At 40.2% G+C, this 22,502-nt stretch overlaps 4 protein-coding genes across 12 annotated transcripts; 2 read left to right on the top strand and 2 right to left on the bottom strand.

Moving 5' to 3' along the window:
- Positions 1–635: 635 nt before the first annotated feature.
- Positions 636–5,357, top strand: LOC129779020 (zinc finger protein 234-like). Of its 3 annotated transcripts, none has more exons than XM_055786255.1 (5): positions 636–729; positions 850–1,032; positions 1,090–2,521; positions 2,583–2,992; positions 3,057–5,357. In XM_055786255.1, exons 2-5 carry the CDS (start codon positions 910–912, stop codon positions 3,975–3,977), a joined length of 2,886 nt encoding a protein of 961 aa, XP_055642230.1. In that variant the 5' UTR covers positions 636–729; positions 850–909; the 3' UTR covers positions 3,978–5,357. The 3 variants fall into 3 exon arrangements, with proteins under 3 accessions (XP_055642230.1, XP_055642231.1, XP_055642229.1); XM_055786256.1 differs by having other exon boundaries at positions 1,094–2,521; positions 2,580–2,992; positions 3,057–5,354; XM_055786254.1 differs by having other exon boundaries at positions 2,580–2,992; positions 3,057–5,352.
- Positions 5,358–10,876: 5,519 nt separating this feature from the next.
- On the bottom strand, positions 10,877–16,250 carry LOC129778599 (ubiA prenyltransferase domain-containing protein 1 homolog). Of its 6 annotated transcripts, XR_008743464.1 has the most exons (5): positions 15,751–16,242; positions 15,403–15,677; positions 14,637–15,331; positions 11,872–11,972; positions 10,877–11,807 (listed from the first exon to the last, which is right to left on the bottom strand). XR_008743464.1 is itself a non-coding variant. In XM_055785591.1 (4 exons), the coding sequence occupies exons 2-4, from the start codon at positions 15,830–15,832 to the stop codon at positions 14,699–14,701; spliced, it is 990 nt and encodes a 329-aa protein (XP_055641566.1). In that variant the 5' UTR covers positions 15,833–16,087; positions 16,164–16,250; the 3' UTR covers positions 10,877–14,698. The 6 variants fall into 6 exon arrangements, 2 of the variants coding, with proteins under 2 accessions (XP_055641566.1, XP_055641565.1); XR_008743462.1 differs by having other exon boundaries at positions 11,872–15,331; XR_008743463.1 differs by having other exon boundaries at positions 10,877–11,778; positions 11,872–15,331.
- Positions 16,251–19,636: 3,386 nt separating this feature from the next.
- LOC129776368 (uncharacterized) lies at positions 19,637–20,489 on the top strand. 2 transcript variants are annotated; one of them, XM_055781958.1, is made up of 2 exons: positions 19,637–19,831; positions 19,902–20,489. In XM_055781958.1, exons 1-2 carry the CDS (start codon positions 19,721–19,723, stop codon positions 20,439–20,441), a joined length of 651 nt encoding a protein of 216 aa, XP_055637933.1. In that variant the 5' UTR covers positions 19,637–19,720; the 3' UTR covers positions 20,442–20,489. The 2 variants fall into 2 exon arrangements, with proteins under 2 accessions (XP_055637933.1, XP_055637932.1); XM_055781957.1 differs by having other exon boundaries at positions 19,637–19,845.
- On the bottom strand, positions 20,381–22,205 carry LOC129776366 (ribosome biogenesis protein WDR12 homolog). The gene is made up of 3 exons (XM_055781956.1): positions 21,956–22,205; positions 20,956–21,890; positions 20,381–20,896 (listed from the first exon to the last, which is right to left on the bottom strand). The coding sequence occupies exons 1-3, from the start codon at positions 22,021–22,023 to the stop codon at positions 20,616–20,618; spliced, it is 1,284 nt and encodes a 427-aa protein (XP_055637931.1). The 5' UTR covers positions 22,024–22,205; the 3' UTR covers positions 20,381–20,615.
- Between the last annotated feature and the right edge of the window lie 297 nt (positions 22,206–22,502).

Below are 22,502 nucleotides of genomic sequence, written 5' to 3'. Positions count from 1 at the left end.
ATAAAATACCCAATAAATGTAGTTAGTTTCATCTAAATAATTATATTTTTTGATGAATTATGACTGTTCAAATATTTGGAAAATTTTACTAGTCTCATTGTTTATGTCTCCCGCACGTATTTTTCATTTTATTGAACGTGTCCGAGTGGACATTATCTATACCCCTTCTCCTCTGAGCGTGGACATTTTCGTACCCCTATCCCTTTTAAAGTTTCCACGTGGTATGTGGACAGCCCCTATGTGAACCAGGGGTTAGACATGAATTGAATATAGGCTACCCAAAATCAAAATCAATATAGCGTCCTTTGTTTACCAACATATCATTGGCGAGGATTGAAATCGATGAAATCACGGAGATAGTATGCTTTATTTCTAACTGCATGAGCGATTTTCATATTTCGGTTCCACATGAAGGTGTTTACATTTAACATGAAGTTGCAAGCTAGCCACTATTCGATTATATAACCGGACCGAGCACACTGGCAATATGAGGAATTTGACGTTTTAGTCATACCCCTGATGTGAACAGCCCCACTGAAGTTATTGAGAGAATGCAGAATTCCAACACTTCCTACCATATATGAATCTTGGTTTCGACATTTACATATCTCTATATGAAAGACTCTTTAGAACGTCTTAAAAAAGCATGAATAACAGATATTTTTTTTACACAGCTCGGATTCTGAGACCTCGGATTACGATTAGTTTTAGGGTTTAATTTGTGAAAAAGTAGGTGTAAATAAATGTAGAAATGCCTGATTTACTTATACATGTTAAACAGTCGATAAATAACTAAAATTATATTATATTTGGTCATGTGAATATCTCTCCTAAAATACTTCCCCTCAGGATTGTTTATTTCGATTGATTCTACGTTTCCACTCCGGCGAAAGCTGAAGCATTCTCCAAATGAATAAAAACTGCCGCATTTGTCGACTATTCAAGTCGAGTGAGTTAATATTTATGTACTGTATTGACATCACGCATCAAGAATATGTTTCAGATATGATTGAAACCGTAGCTGGGATAAAGGTAATCACTGAATTTACTCCCACTAAAGCGTCAATAAAATGTTCCAATTTGTTTTAGTTAGACGAAAACGACCGCTTTCCTGATCATATATGCGACCAGTGCTTCCGGAAACTCGACAGTACATATTCACTTTGGAAACGCTGTCAATCGCATCATCTGCTAACGAAATGCCCCAGAGAGCGGGAAGACGAATATTTCCGCTGTCGAATCTGCACGCGCAAGGATGTCGATGAGTTGATTTCACTACACAGCATTTGTGACACATGGAAGCTGAAAGTTCACGAGATGATACGGTTTTTAGGTAACGTAGCCGTCGAGGAGGGCACTGGCTTGCCACCGTATGTTTGTGATGTTTGCTTAGATGCACTGGACGAGGGCGTTGGGTTGAAGAGACTATGTCTTGAGTCGGCTGCAGTTTGGCGTAGCGAAACCACGTTCGCTTGGGAGAAGATGGAATTCGAAAGCAACAATCACGAGGGTTTGGTGGTTGATCTATATGCCAAACTGATTGACAATAACGAAACCGGAATGCTCGAGTGTTCGGTATGTGAGCTCGGAGTGGTTTCAAATCCGCGTCCGGATAGCTGCAGTGGATGCTTGTTACAGTTTGAAAATAGAAACATACGAAGCTGTGATGATCGAACGCCCCTGAGCGAGACTAAACAATTTTTTGATGTTATCGAAATCAATCCAAGTGGATTGTTTCAAAAGATTCGTTGCAAAGGACCCGTTTGCTGTGGTTGTGATAAGATTTTCTTATCGGAAGATGATTTACGAAAACACAGGAGAGAGGCACATCCTCCGGTTAATATTAGGAATGAGTTTTACTGTGAATTCTGTTCGAGTAATTTAGACTGTGCAGCTCAATTGAAAATTCACCAGAAAAAGGCTAGAAACACCATTTTCATGTACTGCAAGAAATGTCGAAAGATACAAACTCAGCCACACCGTCACCAATTAGAATTTCACATATCAGAGGATGTTTTGAAGAATTTCAGCAAGCAAATCGTCAGTACATATGATTGCTGTGTACCACGATGCAACACTACCTACGATACCCAACAAATGGTACAATCGCATTTATTGGCAGCACACGGTAGAAATGATTCAGCAGATGATAAAACGTGTGGATACTGCAACGCATCTTTTTCGACTGAATCTGCATTCGAAGAGCACAGAAGCCATGGAAGTACACACGAAAAATACTTCTGCGAGAGAGATAACTGCCAATATACTGTTCTTAGCCTGGATAGAATAATTTTGCACAGTGTGCAAGAGCCCCATAAAGTCGTGTCCAAGGATGGAGGGAAGAAAATCAAGCCCAAACATGCCACACCCGATTTGAAACATTTCACTGTAATTGGGGAAGTGGATGACACAATCGATGTATTGGAATGTGAAAGCGAGTTTTGTTGTGGCTGTTTTGAGTTTTTTGAAATTAATCGGACATTTTTAACACATTGCGAAGAAAAACATGCAAACGTACCAGGTAGCTTAAATAATTTAAGGAATAGTTTATTGACTCATCCATTGTATCGTTCTTCCAGTAGGTGAGTTTTATTGTGGAACGTGCAAAAGAGAATTCGCACATGAAAAAGCCTTGAATGCCCATGAAGAAAAAGCCGCAGACAGAATTTACTACTATTGTCGGCCTTGCGAAGCGTTTTTGTGGGACATTCTTCAAGTGAATCGCCACAAGGCCTATGTCCACACCGACATTGAGTGGAGCGCTGCGGATGAACGCTATGAAAGGGTTGAAGACTGTACGCCCATATGCTGTGGTTGCGATAAGCAATTTGAAAACGAGGAAGAACTCATAGAACACAGACGAGTTAAACATGCGAAGAATACCAACAAGTTTGGTATCAGGTGCGATCTCTGCCAAAAATTGTTTGGATCTTCGGAGCAGCTGCAAAAACACGTGGATGTTGCAATGAGTGGTGTGGTTTTCAAATGCATGGTATTTATCGATATTGACCGTCATTCGAAGGATGGTATCGTAAAACCGTTTTTTTTGTTTCCAGGTAGCGGATTGTATTTTTCGATGTAAGCAACTCTCCGCAATCAAATTCCATGTCACAACAAAGTCACATCGCAGCGCTGATGGTCCCATATATCTCGGCAATCCGAACCCTGGCGAACATCGTTGTTGCTTCATGCGTTGTGATTTCGTTGCTGATTCCTACGATAAGCTCATAAATCATGCGGACATCGAACACACCGTGAGCCGTGAGGAGAGAAATTTACATCCACATCCCTATTATACCGTAAAATGCCCAGTTTGCCTCAAAGGAATGAGAAGTGAAATGTCGCTGATGCTTCATCAGCAAGGCAAAACAACCGTTATATGTAAATGCTGTTTGAAAAGAGTCAAACGGGAGGAGTATACCAGCCACCTTGATGAGTGTAGCACAAAATCTACAGCTATGTGCGAAAAATGCTCCGAAGAGTTACCTTCTCAGGCTCTTTTGAGAAAACATATGAGACAAAAACACCGAGTACAGTCTGCTAAAGATCCTACAGTTTGCAGTATTTGTAGCCGACATTTCAGCAGTCCCACCGTTTTGCGCGAACACATGGCTAGCCACAAAAATCAACGATTATGGAAGTGTGGTTTGTGTCCTCTAAGATTCAACAGTTATACGCCCTTCATAAACCACAGCCGTGTCCATACGAATGAGAAAAAATACGGATGTCGCCATGGATGTGAGAAAAGATTCAAATACCAAGGGGATCGTGATCGACACGAAAAATTGACACATTTGGGAATTAGGCCATTCAGTTGCGGGGTCTGTCCGGCATCATTTGTACGCGATCGCGATCTTCGATTGCATATGAGGAAACATACGGGAATCAAACTGTTTCCTTGTGAAAATTGTGATGCCAGTTTCGACAAATTGAGTGAGATACGACAGCATAAGGAGGAATGTGAAGGAATCAATTAGGCGTTGTTGTCTCTGTGGTTTCTGCTAGATGTTTCAACCATTAAAATCATTCATAAGGTATTACGACATACAAAATAAGTATTGTTTGATAAGAGAACTATTCCCTATTCATGGTAACCAATAGCTACAGGCAATTCTGTGCTTTCTTAAAGTGTTAATCTATTATTAATATTTTATTCGCTCTGTGTGATGAAAACGCGTTTGAAGAAGTCTATGTAAGCGCTCAAATAAAAAGCGCTCGGCGTTCGAAAACACCGAGTGCTTGAGAATCCTCTTCAAGCATAGTTCTTGCTTCGTTCCCATAGAGAACAACCGGTCGAATTAGGGATTTATACATGGTACGCACTTCAAACGGGGCAGTTTTTTGGACCTTAAGGATTCGCGAAACTCATTGATTATGCGTCTTCGAATTTCACGGCTGTTGTTGTTTCAACACCATTCATCGCTGCCTGAATCAGTTTTCGGGTAAAGCCGTGTTCATCCGTGATTCTCCATAGCTGTCGTCGGTCGATCATATTGGAATCGACGAACATGAGGTGTGTAGGGACCTGATACTCGCAGCACTTTTGGAGGATCTGACGCAGTGTAAAAATCTAGTTCGTCGTCGAACAACCAGTCATGAATCCGACCTGATAACTTCCCACAAATCAACTTACTATTGGCGATAGACGACGAAAGAGGATCTTTGAAGAACTTTGTAGGCACCATCTAGAATCGTGATAGCACGATAGTTTCCACAATCCAGCTTGTCACCTTTCTTATAGATGGGGCAGATTACCCCGTCCTTCCACTCCTCCGGTAGCTGTTCTGTGTACCAGATCCTGACTATCAACCGGTGCATACACCATATAGTTTTCACGGACCTCCCTTGAAGAGCTCCGCTACGAGGCCATCCTTACAAGCAGCTTGGTGGTTCTTTAGCTGATTAATGGCCACTAACTTCATCCATCGTCGGGGGTGGTACGACGTCGTTGTACTGGCGTAGTCCTCAACGCCGTCTTGGTCTCCTGTTTGCGCGCTGTTCAGGTGTTCATCGTAGTACTGCCTCCATCTTTCGATCACCTCACGTTCCTTCGTCAAGGTGCCTCCTTTCTTGTTCCGGCTCATTTCGGCCCGCGACACAAAGCCGTTGTGCGAGGCGTTTAATTCCTTGAAGAACTTCCGCGATTCTCGAGAATGCTTCAGCGATGTTAGCGCCACGATAGGTTCTGACATCGACGATATCCGAGAAGTGTCAATCAAAACGTGGTCAATTTGTGTTCCTGTTTGCTGAGATGATCTCCAGGTGTAACGGTATTGGAAGCTGCGCTGGAAGGTGTTGAGAGACTTCCAGTTCTCTGTTCCGTGTTTCCAATCACTAGTCCGGGGCTATTGCGTGGGTCTAGTCCGATCGTTCTGCCTCAAAATTCTTTGTGAATTTTCCTGTGCGTTTCATTTTTACGGATAGCTTGCAGGGCCTGTACCGACCCCATGTCTCGCCGGAGGACCATCGTGCACAGCGCTATTTAGAGTCCCCGCTAGCACGAAGACAGTGATCGGCTAGGCCCCCTTCCCTGTCAGCATACGACCAAGATTCCACCGGGATTGGTTACCCGACCTTTACTATGATTACTCGTACCCCAGTCGACACCGCGGGGAAGTAGTGATAGAAGTTGCTGGACAGGAAGCTAAGGACCACGAATGGGATCTATTTTATACCTGCAGGTACGCGAAGTACCGATGGTACACTTAGTCCAGTCGTTTACCCAACCACTGTCCCTAAACAAATCGCGAAGAGTATAACTTTATATCGAGTTTGATTTACGAAAGTACACTTCAAGCTCAAAAAAAAAACGTGTTCCTGCTACCACTTTCCGACGTCGTCCTCCATTACTTTGGTGAGACAAGTAGTGTTCAAAGGTCTACCTTGAAAAATCATCCGCTTTCAAAAAATTCACGAAAACTGGATTAGTGGAATGGTTTCGAAAGTACCAAGCTCTAGAAGCCAAACTAAAAGGTTTGATTAGAGCAAAAAAGCGTGGATATTGACGGAAATTCGTCAATGGTTTGTCAAGGGAGACCACTATGAGCACTTTTTGGAATACGGCAAGGAGAATGCGTGGCTGGAACCATACAAACGAAAGTGAGGAATATTCTGACCGTTGGATTTTAAAATTTGCAAGGAAGGTTTGCCCCGATTCCGTCCCTGCACAACACATCGTACGCGATATTCCGCTTCAAAGCGATTATGAGAATTTTCCGATGGTGGAATTCTCAATTGCACTTCTCTCATGTAACAATTCAGCTCCGGGGTCGGACAAGAAAATTCAACTTGTTGAAGAATCTTCCCGACTTGGCAAAACAGCGTTTGCTGAACTTGTTCAACAAGTTTCTGGAGCTGAATATTGTCCCGCATGACTGAAGACAAGCGAGAGTGATAGCCATACGAAAACCCAACAAGCCGGCTTGCGATCACAGCTCGTATAGGCCGATTTCAATGTTATCCTGTATTCGTAAATTGTTAGAGAAAATGATTCTACTTTGTTTGGACAAGTGGGTCGAAACGAACAATTTGCTGTCAGATATGCAGTTTGGCTTCCGAATGATTGTAAAGAACAAATGGCTTCTATTTTCCTTGATATCAAAGGGACATTTGATTCAGTTTCCATGGAAATTCTCTCAGAGAAGCTTCATAATCGTGGACTATCACCAATCTCTATAAATGTATATAAAAATGTTCTGTTCGTTTGTGTACGCGTCAAAAACTCGAAAAGTGCAGAACCGATTGAGCTCAAAGTTGGACACAATATACAATCCACTTCAAGGAGTGTTGTTAAGTCATAAAAAAATTGGAAAATTGGAAGAAAAATGATTTTATTATGGCCAGAGTGCGTTTCTGAAATTGAGCTTCTAATGAAAATCGATTATTCAGCAATGAATATGTGTTCTATGTGATGGAAACATCTCTTTTCCACGTGTTTGACAAAATCATGAACTGAAATTGTGTTTCGAAGTGATTTAAAATTTATCGATTTCCCTCATCTATCTCTATATATATAAAAATGTTCTGTTCGTTTGTGTACGCGTCAAAAACTCGAAAAGTGCGGAACCGATTGAGCTTGAGGATTGTTGTAAAAAATGAAAAATTCAACTCAACCATGCAACCACAATGTGCCACAGCAAAGCGTGGCAGGGTACAGCTAGTTCTGAATAATTTCTTGTACAATTTACTGTCAGAAAAGCACATGATTTTCTCTCATGGCAGCTCGAAATCTTCTCGTTACAGTTTTATGGGCCTACCGCAAGGCTCCTGCCTAAGCCCCCTGTTGTGCAGTTTTTACGTCAATGATATGAATGATTGTCTAACTAGAGACTGCACGCTGAGACAACTTGCAGACGATGGAGTTATTTCCATCACGGGTACTGATCCCGTCGTTCTGCAAAAGTCGTTGCAAGATACCCTGAATACCCTGTTCACGTGGGCCCTCAAGCTGGGTATCGAATTCTTTACGAAAAAAAGCTGAAATGGTCGTTTTTTTCTAGGAAGCACGAACCCGCCCAATTCCACTCTATGTTTTTCAAATACCTGGGTGTATATTTTGATTCTAAGTGTATCTGGGGGAGACACATTGTGTATTTGAAACAGGAATGCCAGCAAAGAATCAATTTTCTCCAAACAATAACCGGAACATGGTGGAGCGCCCATCCAGGAGACCTTATTCAGTTGTTCAAAACAATGATATTATCAGTGTTAGAATATGGCAGTTTTTGCTTCCGATCAGCTACCAGGATTCATATTCTCAAGCTGGAGAGGATACAATATCGTTGCTTGCGTATAGCAATGGGGTGTTTGCATTCGACACATACGATGAGTCTCGAAGTCTAGGCAGGAGTACCCCCGCTTACTCTTCGGTTCACAGAATTATCCTACAGATTTCTCATCTGTTGCAAGATCATGAAGATCATGAATGAAAATGAATGATTGATAACTTCGAAAATCTACTCCAACTGACTCCTCACTCAAGTTTTATGTCTTTATACCTTACCCACGACGTGCACCCTTCACCAGGCATCTCCAACCAAGTTTGCTTCCCATACTTTTGCAATTCCTCTGTCATTTTTTATCTGTCCATGAAACAAAAAATCCATAGAATCCAAGATCATCTACGATCCAATGTTATTCCGTCGATATTTTCGGAAAAATATGGGAATGTTAGATCTGATAAAATGTTCTTTACTAACGGTTTATTCATAAACGGGTCCACTGGCTTCGGCATCTTCAAACTCAAAGATCCTTGTTCCGTGTCTGTCGCTGAACTGGGTGCGATATACTACGCACTAGGGATCATTGAAACATTGCCCATCGACCATTATTTAATTGTTTTCAGTCAGTCTCAGCTCAATAGAGGCAGTCCGCTCAATGAAAGTTGAGAAACGCTCATCTTATTTCTTGACAAGAATAAGACATCTATTGAGTGTTTTGGTCGAAAAATTATTCAAGATTACCTTAGCATGGGTTCCCTCTCATTGCTCGATTCCGGGGAATGAGAAAGCGGACTCGTTAGCTAAGGTGGGCGCATCAGAAGGCACATTTTTTGAAAAGCAAATTGCTTATAATGATTTTTTCCACATTCCTCGTCAGCACACGCTCGTAAGTTGGCAGCGCATGTGGAGTGAAGATGAGTTCGGTCGCTGATTACACACGATTATCCCTAACGTCTCGAGGAGTGCATGGTTCGAGGGGTTGAATGTAGGTCGTGATTTCATTCGCGGGACATCTTGGTTCATGTCCAATCACTACAACCTAAACGCGCAACTTTATCGCATTGGGCTCGCAGCAAACAATTTTTGTGATTGTGGCGATGGCTACCACGACATCGAGCATGTTGCCTGGTCGTGTATCCGCTTCCATGCTGCCCGCTCTCAGCTTTCCAGAGCATTGAGTGCACTAGGCAGACAATCGGATATCCCTGTCCGGGATATCTTAGGTAGCTGTGATCCTGATCTTCTGCTTCATCTATACCTGTTTCTCAAAAACGCCGATGTCAACGTTTAATGATGTTTCCTCCGCTGTATCCCTGTATCATATCCCTCCTATCCGATCGATAAATTTTTACTTAGTCGCGGCAATACATACACATACTCTTTACAGATACACAGGTCGAAGGTTGTGCAGGCCACTGATCATTCAACAAGAGCCAAAGGTTGTACCGCTCATGACAACTCTACACGAGCTGAAGATTGTACCGCCCAGTGACCATTCTACTCTGGATTCCTCGAGTCAAGAGAGATGCACCACGAATGATATGAGGTACAGACTAGGGGGCGTCGCTGATTAATGGTTAGTTGCACCCCAATAGGAAGTATCCCGTGTCGGCCACACGTACAGAGCACTGGAGACTTCAACATCCCAATTATGAGAATCTTTTATACTCGAGAAAATATATTGTTTTGTATTCGATTTTTTCGATCTTTTTGTAAATTTGTTTTTTTGCATACATCGATTCTAAGTTCACCAAACATTTTTTTAAATTATAATGTCAACATTTGTTTCGCTTCTTCTACGATTTACCTCCGTACAAATGCTGACAGAGACAGAACTAGCGGCAGCTACTGATGGGATGTACTGTAACCAATGTATCATAAGATCACTGACCTAGATGTTGATATCAATTCAAGGCGAAAGGTTTCTTTTTAGAACTGGCGCCAAAATGAAGAATCAGCTTCGACTAAATGGCAGACGTATGACACAATTAGCTCTTATGGGATCGTTATCACCTGAGCTCTGGGCAAATAGCAGTTGTTGAATTTCTAACAATCTTTTTTGAATAAATTCATTTAATAAAACGACTCCCTCTGACGGCACAAGATGAATGCCTTGGAATTTTTTTCTGGACTTCAGTATTTTTTGCGCCTCCATGCTGAGGAACAAAAAATGCGTTTAATGTTTGAATAGAAATATGAAATATGTATAGAATATGTATGGAATAAACAGATAAGTTGAATTTTTTTATTTTTTTAAAAATCGATTCGGCAAAGATTGATTCTTTGGTAAATCAGTGGATCGATACCTACTCCGTTTGGAAAATCGATTCGACAAGATCGATCTTTTTATGAAGATCGCCCAATCCTATTGTGCCCGAGTGAAGCAACACCAATATTCAACACGTGTGCGCGACAGTGAATATATGCAGCTTTTGGAAACTTTTTTTTGTTTGTACACCAGATTACAGTAGCGCCATCATAGCTCTGGGCCACAATTTTGTCAGCATTAAGACCAAAGTACGTAGCTATTTCATCCACTTGCCCGGCCAATGCAGCGGCGGTTCTGAAGCGTAGGCAGACAAACGTGTACTAAAACACCAAAAATCGATAAAAACGCTTGAATTGAATCCACACATCAACGAAAGAACCCCACCACATCCACAGAAATGTTGTTTGTTCGTTTGTTCGTTTATTTATTTGCATCACGTTCGCTCGGGGTGTTTGGTGCTGTGTACTCTCGCGGTCTCGTGGTCTCTCCCAAATTTCAATAACGTGTCACGAGTAGAAAGAGAAAAAGAAAGGGAAACGATGACAACCACCAGCAAACACTGAAGAGTGGTGGTGTGTATTTTCCATCGTTATCATCGGTTTCGTTCAGCAGAAAACATTGAACCTTAAACGTCATGTTTACGCAAGGCGGCGCAGTAGTAGTAGTGATCGTTTCATATGTAGTTGACTGTGTTTGCCCTGTCGCACTTGAAGATACAGAATAGTTGTAAGAAATCGAAAGAATTTGTTATTCCAAAAAGGAATGGATCAAAGTTAGATTAATACAAAAAGCCTTAAAAGTGAATAAAACAAAATCATAGGTCTCATTGGAATTGGGTTGTGATATATCACGAAAAAAGTTCTTAGACATTTCTTCAATGGATTGTTTGCATCTTTTTTTCTTTACTGCATTATTATCTACATCAGTTATTCTCATCATTTCAATAATTTATAAAATTCTATAGTAAAAATGACGTTCATTTATAGTTGATATTTTTCTTTCATTATCAAGCAAAAGCATAACGTGTAATTAACTGTATACGCCTTATCTATGTTTTGCTTGGCTGCTTGGAGTAAAACTTGTTTATGCACCCGCGAAGACACATCCCATCTGAATCAATTTCCGTATTCGAACCTCTCGTACCTACTAATTGTTTTGAAGTTTAATTTTCTGAAAAAAAAATCCTCTGATTGCACTTAAGAACAAAAGACGAACAAGTTTGAAACAGCATGGTGTTGCATTCCTACTTCCTGGAAATGTAGTGTTTAATCTTCTTCAAGATTGTGTCAATTTCGCCGTCTAGAGTTTGAAACATAATACAGCGGCCTCTGCATTATTTTTAATCGTCTTTGTTTTCTTCATTTTATTTTTTGCAAACCTAGTTCGACAATAAACGAGATGAGGAAACGTTGCCCCATTAGGTACTTATCGGGCTTTTGTTATGGATCTCAATATCAGTACGGCTAATTATTGTCGCTCACTTTTATTAGATTCATTTTCCACCTAAACATCACGCACTGGTAACGGAGTTTTTTAAAAATTATCTGATGAGGGGTATTCTTAAGTACGCATCAATCGTATTGTGTTGTCTAAGGTTTATCCACCAATAGAAATATATTTGTATATATGTGTGTGTGTCTTGGTGGGGGCTACGAATTCGCAACCTTTAATCGTCTGATTGAATCTCTTCTAAATTATGATATGTGGTAGAGACTCTAGCAGGGAAAAATCATGTTGTGCTTATGTGAGCAGAACATTATTTGAACATTTATGAGGATAAATCCTTGGCTATAATGAAAAAATAAGGAAGAAAAAACCTAGTATATTAAATATTAGATGGTCATATCACCAAAACTATAGAATTGCAAATTTTGAACAAACCTTAATTTACATCTTCTTGTTTCGTTTCCCTCAGGCTGGTGTACTCTCATTGATCCAAAACACGTCATGAAACAATCTCCCCTTATTGGCCTCAAAGCGTCCTTAAAGATATTGCAATTTTAACAATCTAGCTGCCGATCTTTCACGCAAGATTCTAAAACTAATCTTCATCGTAGTTAATTGTCTTTTTCTCGTTGTCGAAACACTTCAGAGAGAGGGCCAGCAAACACAGGATGGAACGAAGGTAGTAGAATCCAAATAATATTTAACAATATAATAATTTTAACAATAGACCAGATGTTGGCATGACCCTCTCAGAACTCAATGAACTTTTCCAGGTTTTTTTCTTAAAAATTTTCAGCTATAGAAAAAAGCAGTAACAGGTAAAAATGGATTGATGGTGACCCTTGGATGCTAAAGTACAGTTTTCAGTTTGTTTTTGTAGTCAAATACAATATGTTTCAATTCAGAGAGTAACGTCAGCTCTCAAACAATAGCCATCTGCCAAAAATCTCTTGATCGGTCGGTCAGGTATCGAATAGTTGTTGCAGATTTAGGTATCTATAAAGAGTCACTGTAAGTCAATGTAGATATAACATTAAATGGATTGTATAGATACCTAAAGAATGAATAAAATGGCTCTGCAGTTGTTTGAAAATTACCAGTCATGACCGGCAGCAAATGTAAAGTGGCAGAAAAGAAACAGAGCATTATTTCGTTTTTGCGTAATACTCTGCTGAGCGTTCTAGCGCCCTATTTTATGCAAGTACACTACGAGTGAGACTCGATGTTGTACGGGAAATAGTTAGCAACCCCTAGTGTAACCGTAATTAACTACGTTGGTTAACATCAACAGTAATAGAGAAAATACGTTTACTGGTACATACCCATCCATTGGATGATACAATGCGAATTTGTGAAACTTATTTGGCAGTGATTTAGAGCAAACGGTGTGTTCCAAAGAAAAAAAGACGTATAGATGAGGATAAAACTAACCAAAATATTGAATAGCTCCATCAAATGATCTGGGGTTCGATAATGCATACGTGTGGTAGTGTTGGCAATAATTAGAAAATGCATCAGTTTTGGCTGAGTATAAATGGAGTAGTACCAAAACTGATACCATTGTACTTATGAGAATGGTGCTAATGCTGATGCATTTGCCAATACTACCGCACCTATCCTATATTGATTTTACTTTCTAACAGTAGCCGTACAACTCAATATAACTTACTTATAATTCAATGTTATATTTCAGAAGGGGTATTGTCCAAGCAAAGTCTTCAAAATCTTCATCCATCGACAAGTAATCGTGTAAATACACAGACCATTTGATGGAGCTTGTGAATCTTCAATATTTTGGTTAGCGCTATCCTCATCTATACGTCGTTTTCTCTTTGGGACACACCTATTGTGCCAAATCACTGCCAAACAAGATTCACAAATTCGCATTGTATCATCCAACGGATGGGTATATCCCAGTAAACGTATTTTCTCTATTTCTGTTAACCGACGTAGTTTATTACGGTTACACTTGGGGTTGTTAATACCAGCACTGATTTTGTAATCCTTGCAAATCCTGGAGATCACGGCTTGACTCATGTTGCTAAACAATGTCACACTTTTCTTTGTTGAATTGTGATGACTACGCAGAAACAAAATAATGCTTTTTATTTTCCGTCACTTTATATTTGCTGCTGGTCACGACTGGTAATTTTCAAACAACTGCAGAGCCATTTTATTCATCCGTTAGGTATCTCTACAATCCATTTATTATTATCATATCTACAGTGACTTACAGTGACTCTTAATAGATACCTAAATCTACAACAACTATTCGATACCTGACCGACCGATCAAGAGATTTTTGGCAGATGGCTATTGTTTGAGAGCTGTCGTTGCTCTCTGAATTGAAACATATTGTATTTGACTACAAAAACAAGCTGAAAACTGTACTTTAGCATCCAAGAGACACCATTGATCCATTTTTACCTGTTATTGATTTTTTTTCTATAGCTATACTAAAACAAAAAAATAGAAAAATTTAAAAAAAAAATCTTGAAAAAGTTTTGGTTAGGAAAACTTTTTTGCCTTAAATATGCACAAGTTGCGATGTATGGAACAGTTGTAGGGCCCATATTTATTTTTAATTTATCTACCATTTCATCAAAATCTGAGATGACTATTTTGAGAAAATCGACTTATAGTTTTTGAAATCGATTTTTTTAGTGTAGAATTTAGAAAAATATTTTTCAGTATTTTTTTCTGAATATTCAATTATTTTCCGCAAACTCTTCCATAGATCTTTTTTTTTTGTAGGACTTACCATTTTCGAGTAAAAAAAAATATAAAAAAATTACCAAAATTATTTAGCCCTTTCCATATGTTAGTCTAGATAAATTTTCGGAAAACTAAGTATGCCTAGTTGCTTAATTAGGTAAGGTCTTCACGCCCAGAAAGTTTCATTAAGTTCCAAGAGGGTCATGCCAATCCCATAGACGAGTTGGCGTGAAATCCGTCAATATTCCTAATTAGAACAAGCCCTTTAGACTCGGGCTTGTTCTTAAGTGGTCTCGATAACAGCTAGAACACATGCTCAGCATAAAAAAATAATAGAAATCTCTTTATCTCAAGAATAAATAACTTATCGCTAAAAGTAGTAAGTCTGTGTAAGATCGAGTGATTAGCGCACAAAAAAAACAGAATTGGCTCCACGAACCCATGCTTGTTTGTGTTTTCCATTGCATTTAGATGCAAGTTCATACCTGAAGATGATTCAATAGTCTCTCGTTTGGAAGCGGTTTATTTCACCATCCGAAAGCCACTCTTATTTCCTCGCGATGAACGGCAGTTGGGACGCACAAAAGCAAGCTACCACGTACAGAATACCGAAGAAAAGATTCAGCTTTGCCGTTTGCCGAGGCACTCCGTGCAATGTAGCCTCATTGCGGAATTGTTTCTCTATCTTGAAAGCTTGTGGCAGCGTTACCATTGGTATCAGGAAGGCTCCCGAATACTTTACACCTAACACCACAAACATCACGTATGGAGTGAACAGTAACAGTGCGTAAAGTATATGGGAGGAGGTACGGCCAATGAGAATAGCCAACGTTACAATCCCAACCTTCTTATCCGCTTCAGCATCGCGCGTATTGTTGCTGTGCAGAATTGCCTCCGTATTGAGGGCTAGCGGGATTGCATAGTAAATGGTCATCCATTCAACGTGGCCAGTTTGTGCCATATAGGAAAACAGTACAGATATCGGCCCGAAAATAATCAGAATCAACACGTCTCCTAATGCAATATACTTCAGTCCTATTCCACCTGTGTACAGGAAACTAGATGATAAACCACCAAAGTATACCAATGCCAGGTGTTCCAATTTGGCAGGCGAAAGATAAACAAGTAGGATGAATCCGAAACATCCCGCACAGTACAGAAGAGCTCCTAGGGTGACGACCTGGAATTTTGAAAAGCAAGCGTAATAGGAAACGAACGCATGTCATTAAATGATTTTAGCGGTAATCTCACCTCATCCTTAGTTAAAATATGGTCCACCAGTGTTCGATCGTCCGATTTGCGATTATCAATCCCCTTCACGAAATCAAAATACGTGTTCACCACGTTTCCTGCGCAGTGAACCGTAACTACAGTGAGTATTGTGAAGACGAACGTGAGAAAATTGAACTCGTGGAATCCAACGGTACGATATGCAATTGCTGCGCCTAGCAGCGTCGGAACCAAACTGGCCGACAGAGACCATGGTCTAAGTGCCGAGAGGTACGTTTTTATTTTCATCAGCGGGGCTGCAAAGTAAATTTTGCGTTAGTGAAAAATTTTGATTGCTAATGTAAACAAAGGTGTACTCTTTCGTTTTACCTTCACATTTCCTCCCGCATTTTTCCTGCTCGTCATTTGCTTTGGTATACTCTGCATTCGGATGCAACGAGTTATTCTCCATACCTTCTCGATAGAACTGTGATGTTTAATCACTTTCGCTTTACTAATTTCGAGAATGTCCCAGATTCAAAAATACAACCCTACGCATCCGACTCAGATGCGCCTCGTCCACCTGTAAATCTTGATTGATTTCTCGTCTCGTCAAACGAGAAACTGGTCCTGCTACTGATTTCAACTGTCAATACTTTTCCCCCTGAATAGTGGGATATTTCTTCTGTTAGCGTAAAGCCGTATTTGCGATACGCCTGGGTTACAACTTTGAGAGATGTTATACACGTTTCATTAAAAAAATCAATATTGTAGGATGTTATGAGGTTGCTACAATTATTTACTTTTTATCAAAACTCCAAAACTGATTTCTGATGTCTCTATGCTTATGCTGCGCTCGTCACGTCATCCAAAAGCAACAGCATTGACTGTCAAGCAAGATTTGCTTGACGCCAAGACGGGTCTATGGTACTAGGTGAGGCCGTTTCGTCACTAAGTAGGTTAGGGGAGCGGTATATGTAAACAGTACGGAATAAAGCAGAAGGGGAATTTTTTCCTTGAAGTGTGAAAGAGACAGACTGATCACGAGCGAGCTTGGGCACAAGCGTATTGTGTTTTGTTTACAAACAAAACACAGTAGATTTCCAAGATGGCTGAAGAGTGGTTTTAGCAAGTTGGCTCACCTTAGGATATACTTCTACGCGTCTTGCTTGACGCTATGGATAGGGATCCCTCAGTGGTATTATCATGCCTACACCTACAAAAATTGTTACTAAAAGAAGTTGTGTATAAATGGGTAGCAATGCCTCAAGGAAATAAAAGAGATTTCTATTTTAAACTAATTTTTTCGGGGTTGGTTTTTCGAAATTTATTTTGAGATCAATGTTATGGGGGTAAAGTCTCTATTAAACGAGTGTAAGGAATCGAGGCGGCTTAAGATACCAAGATTACCTGATCCGAGCCGACCACCGACACGCCTTCGTAAGCGGTGGTCACTCGCATACAAACCTGTGTTCTACTCATTACCCAGTTAGTTTGAAACATAGGATACGATCCTTTATCAAGGTCCGACCGAGCTTAAGTGAACATCGGACGACATATGTTGTCCCGGTTAATTTTACAACAAAACAAAAACGCGTCAGATTCATTAAGCAGCTTCTCGTTGCAGGATGAAGTAAAAGAAGTCACTCGAGAGAAAGTCATCGATGCGATCATGAGGCTTTTTGCAGTTATTCAACCAAGAAAAAATATGTCGGATTAACAACAACTGGAACAATACACTCAAAAGCTCTTCATTCCACAACATTTTGAGGCAAGATATTCTAGATAATCATGAATATAGGAACATCATAATTTCGAAGACATTTTGAACGTTTGAACGTTTGTAATTGATTTTAATAAAGTGTATTTTTGAAACATGCAGTAAATGTTGAATAAGTTTTAGTTTTTTGAATAAAATTGAATTTTTGGGCGTTTTTTGAGGTTTCTTTTTGTATAACCACAGTGTGAAAAAAGATCTCGAAGAGAGATGGGTGCAATCAGGCACTTCCACACCAGGTACAAGAGCTCCATTCGATGAAAATAGGCTTGCTTTCATACATAGGGCTAAAAACGACATTTGCACTGTAAATAATATTAACACTCCGTCGGGCGCAGCTGATCTGGTAGGCATATCTCGAACTTTTAGGATTGTTCCGCTCGCTCAAAAACGTATCCCCACAAAAAAACATGTTTCAAAACATTTTGCGCCCGACGGAGTGTTAATTTTGAATCAATAATTACAGTACTTGTGCTTTCCTTAACCGATATCTTGAGTAGCAACTTCAAAGGTATGCGCAATTAGATATAATGATCCTTGGAGAATAAAACCAACAATTTGAATAGTGCTCGCGCAACTTCCAACATGTCATTTATGACGCTACCCACCAGGAAGTTTTTTACCGAAGAGAATACAAAAATTATAGTATACTAGCTGACCCGGGAAACTTCGTCCCGCCCAAAATTTGTTTTTTTGTTATCAATACCTTCAAACATTCACATTTTCTTACTAAGCGCAAATTCATGAGTCCAATCGCAGAACTGTTCATTGATTGATCTTCTATTCGATCCGGTTGAATTTGCTAAAAAATTCTAGTACTTCTACCAAATCTCATCATTATAATATCAGATTGTTTTCAGACATAATTCTCGTTCGAGATTTTCAACCACTTGCAAATAACACGTTTCTCCGTTACATGGAATAAATGTTTGATACAGAAAATATGATAGAATAAAGACAACCTCCCCCTCTTCACCCCTTAGAGAGGGAGAGGAGTGTCCATTCACCATAGAAACGTTTCGTGCCCCCTAAAATCTTCTCATGCCAAATTTGGCTCCAGTTTCTTGATTAGTTTCCGAGTTATGCAGAAATTTGTGTTTCATTTGTATGGCAGCCGCCCCTAAGAGAGAGGGGAGGTGTATCCAACCACCATAGAATAATTTATTGCGCTCTAAAACCTCCAGATGCCTAATTTGGTTGCATTTGCTTGATTAATTCTCGAGTAATGTAGAAATTGGTGTTTCATTTGTATGGCAGCCCCCCTTTAGAGAGAGGGATGGAGTGTCTAACCGCCATAGAAACATTTATTGCACCCTGAAACCTCCACATGCCTAATTTGGTTCCATTTGCTTGATCAATTCTCGAGTAATGTAGAAATTTGTGTTTCATTTGTATGGCAGCCCCCCTAAAGTGCGATTCACACTGTTAGGCTAGGCGCAAATTGAGAAGCGTATAGCGCTCGTAAGCGAACGCGAGACTACCAACACGACTCATACGTGCCACAAACGTAGCGTGGTGGAGCGCATATTGAGTCGCAGTTTGAAAAATAACATGCCACTCGCATACAATTACTGATTAACACAGAGTTGCGCGATATATTTATTTACTAACACAATTACCCGATCAGTACAGCCTTACAGTGTCAAACCCACGGCGCTATATGATTGTTCACCAACACAACTACCACATTCGGCATGACCAGCACGAGAAACTGTGGTTCAGCCACAGCGTCGCGCGAGTCGTGTCTCACGAGCGCTCCACCATCTCGCGTCATCTGGCCAATTTGCGCCGTTCTATCTGTTTTCATTAGCCACAAAAACAGGCGCTATATCGCACCAAGTTACTCGCGCTATATGCGTCTCAATTTGCGCCTTGCCTTATCGTTTAGAAATTAGTAACAACATCCACGTCACGTTCACGTTCCGTCCCGCCACGTTGCGTCAATTATTCTTCCAAGCAGTTCTTATGCACTGGTGTAAGTGAATGCTTCAATAGGAGTTGCATCGAAGAATAATTGATGCAACGCGACGTGACGGAACGTGAACGTGACGTGGAAGTTGTATGTGAATCGCGCTTAAGAGAGGGGGTGGAGTGTCTAACTACCATAGAAACATTGATTGCACCCTGAAATCTCCAAATGCCAAATTTCGTTTCATTTGCTTGATAAATTCTCGAGTAATGCAGAAATTTGTGTTTCATTTGTATGGCAGACAACCCCCCCCCCTAAGAGTATCTAACCACTGTAAAAACATTGCTTGCACCCTAGAACCTTCACATGCCAAATTTGGTTTCGATGGCTTGATTAAATCTCGAGTAATGCAGAAATTTGTGTTTTGTAAAAATGTATTCACAACAAGCAACATGTCTTTAATGAAAACGTATCTTCAAATCTGGCATCCCTGGTTCCAATTCCGAATTTATACGTTGGTGTAACAACAAAGGTGTAATTAACTACACCACTCAATGAAGTATCTGACAGAGCTGAGATTTTCTCCTTGGATTATTGTTATTGTTTACACTCTCCGCCATCATTTGCTAGTCTAATATGGTATCAGTTGTTCATGGGAAAGATGGATAAAGAGGATGCCGGTAGGCAAACTGTCTGCCGATTTTGTCTCAATCACAGTCAAAGTATGTGGCTTTTGGAGACGGTATATAACAAAGAGAAAGCCTTCCTGGAGAAGGTCTACGAATGTACTCAGATTAACGTATGTTGCACGTTGTACAATGTTTCTCAACTAAACATTTTGCTTTTTATTGGTAGATTATAAATTTGAGCGAGTTGCGTACTTGGGTGTGCGATAGCTGTGTCCAAAACATTGAGAGATTTTATACATTTCGTGATATGCTTCAACGAAACGTAACAGACTTCAACGAACGCTTTCTGAAAGAGCAAAAAGAAACGCAAAACCAAATGACCGAACATGACAATCATCTAATAGAGATGAGGTTTGACGATTTCAGCGACAACGAAGACTGCTATGAATTGGCATGTCCGGACATTGAGAACAATTCTGTCAGTTCTGGAACTTCATATGAAAATGAATGGAACAATAACAAGTGGTTAATTGAGCGTAACATACAAGCTAACGAAATCTCTGAAGAATTGGAAACTAAAATAGAAGTTGCTGATACTGTTATACAAGAGAATATAGAACGTTTGTTGAAGTTTGAGAATGAAGTTATGTTCATAAAATGTGAAGATTGTCATCATAAGTTCCCGCCAAATGCGAAGTCAAGCAATGAAGAAACGATCGAGCATCACACGTGTGTATTAGATAATAACAATTGTAGAAAATTTTGATGAAACCTGCTAAATAAAATATACATTCGTTGCTTTACTCGTCGATAGAAGAAATTTCGTGTGTTCTCGTTTTTATTCACTCAAAAAACAAATACAATAGTCAAATATACTCCACATCTAACATAATTAAACATGAATGATACATTCATATTTCAACGCATATAAACGCCGGAGTTACTTTTCAGCGCCCAGCGCAATTTTAGATTTAAATACTCGAACAGAATTGTCCGAGCCACCAGAAAGAATAAATTTTGGATTGGACCAGTCACACGCCAGTACTTTGTCTTCATGTCCAATGAGCTCAAAAATAGGCGCCTTGGGACTGCGATAATCCCAAAGTTTCACGTGATTGTCATATGCTCCCGAAACGAAAAGATATTCACTGGTCGTACTCCAGCAGACCGATTGCACCCATTGCGTATGTCCGAAGTAAGTATTCTTGACAATTGTTCCTTCTGAAAAATGCAAAAAAACATCAGTATTTCATTTGTAGCATCATTACATTTTAACGTACGATTCGATTTAGGATCGTATAGCCTGAGATTTTTGTCCGGAGATGCGGCAATGATTAATCCATTCAGTTTGGAATAACTCAAATCGAAGAAGGATTTTTGTCCGCAAATCTCCGACTTAATGCCATTGAGTGCCAGATCCCAAATTTTAATTGTATGATCCCATGAAGATGTCACAATTGTGTTATCATCGATCCACTGTACACCCGATACACATTCACGATGCCCAGCAAGTGTCAATATTGGTGTTCTCGCATTGTTTTGATCCAACTTCTGCCGCTTACTGGTGGAGGGTTGCGATTCGCCCTCGCTTCTTACATCTGTTGACCAGACTTTCAACATCGTATCCCAGCTTCCGGTTGCCATTCTAGTTTTGCTAGAATTCACCGCAATACAATCGACTCCCCGTTCGTGTCCTTTGCACACCTGGACACATTCTACGGAATTCGCCGCCACGTTCCATTCCCATAGCATTACAGTTTGGTCCTGGGAAGCACTGGCGAAAACGCCTTTCTCTTCGTCTAGAGAAATCCAGGTAACCCCTTTGACCGGAGCGATATGCCCTGGTATTGTCAGTTTGTGTTTTCCTTTCGATGTCCAGATATTCAATGTGTTATCATAGCATCCGGTTAGAATCCATTTATCTTTCGCCTCTACCGCGGAAACCCAATCGTCATGAAGCAGACAATCTTGTGGTTCTGGAGCCGGATATCGTTCGACATATTCTATCTCAACTGTATCTTCAAAGGAAATATCTCTCTCCTTCAAATGTTGCCCTAGTGGAATTTTGACAAATTCCGCGTTCAGTAGAAAGTCAAATTCGACTTTGCCAGCTTCCGAATTCCCCGAGTCCTTCAGTAATGTATTAACGAGTACATTTAATTCTTTGCTGTCGATATTAGCCCGAACTGAGTATGGAACATCCGGCACGGCGAACCTGTTACGAGAATAAACAATCATACACACTTAACCTCTCCGCAACAACACCTGGACGATGCTTACTGTTTTTGCTTGGTGTAAAGATGAAGCTGAAGCTGTCCTTCGGTTTTGCCTGTGATTTTTAGTGACATCTTGTCCCTGGAAGCCGTTTATTGGCCAGCCTATAAACTATCGAATGTTTCCACCGGTCCAGGGATGTTTTCTGTGTTGAAAATTATCTAGAATCCGAGCAACAAATTAGCACAAGAACCACGCTGAAAATCGATCTTTGTTTTGACGTTTGATTTGCACACTGTTTTCCCCTGGAAAGATTTCGATATAGTGGAGCCGATCATGGGGCGATCGCGAGGTATAAAATGCAAACCAAGATTGTTACAAATAGAGTAAACTGGGCTCTGAAAGATGCACGTTGCGTTGAAAATTTATTTCGAGGAAGTGTTCCATAGGGGCCCGCGCAATGACGCGCTCAATCGCTCGAAGCGCCTCTAAATGATTTTCAGCACAATTCCAATTCCAATACTTTCATTCAAAACCTGTGAGAATTCTCCATTAAACAGAACTTATCCTATATGTGGATTAAAGTAACATTTCAGAAGAAGAAAATCAAAAT

The sequence above is a fragment of the Toxorhynchites rutilus genome, chromosome 3 (assembly GCF_029784135.1).
Source record: "Toxorhynchites rutilus septentrionalis strain SRP chromosome 3, ASM2978413v1, whole genome shotgun sequence".
NCBI classification, from domain to species: domain Eukaryota; kingdom Metazoa; phylum Arthropoda; class Insecta; order Diptera; family Culicidae; genus Toxorhynchites; species Toxorhynchites rutilus.
This window is presented reverse-complemented; position numbering and strand designations above follow the sequence as displayed.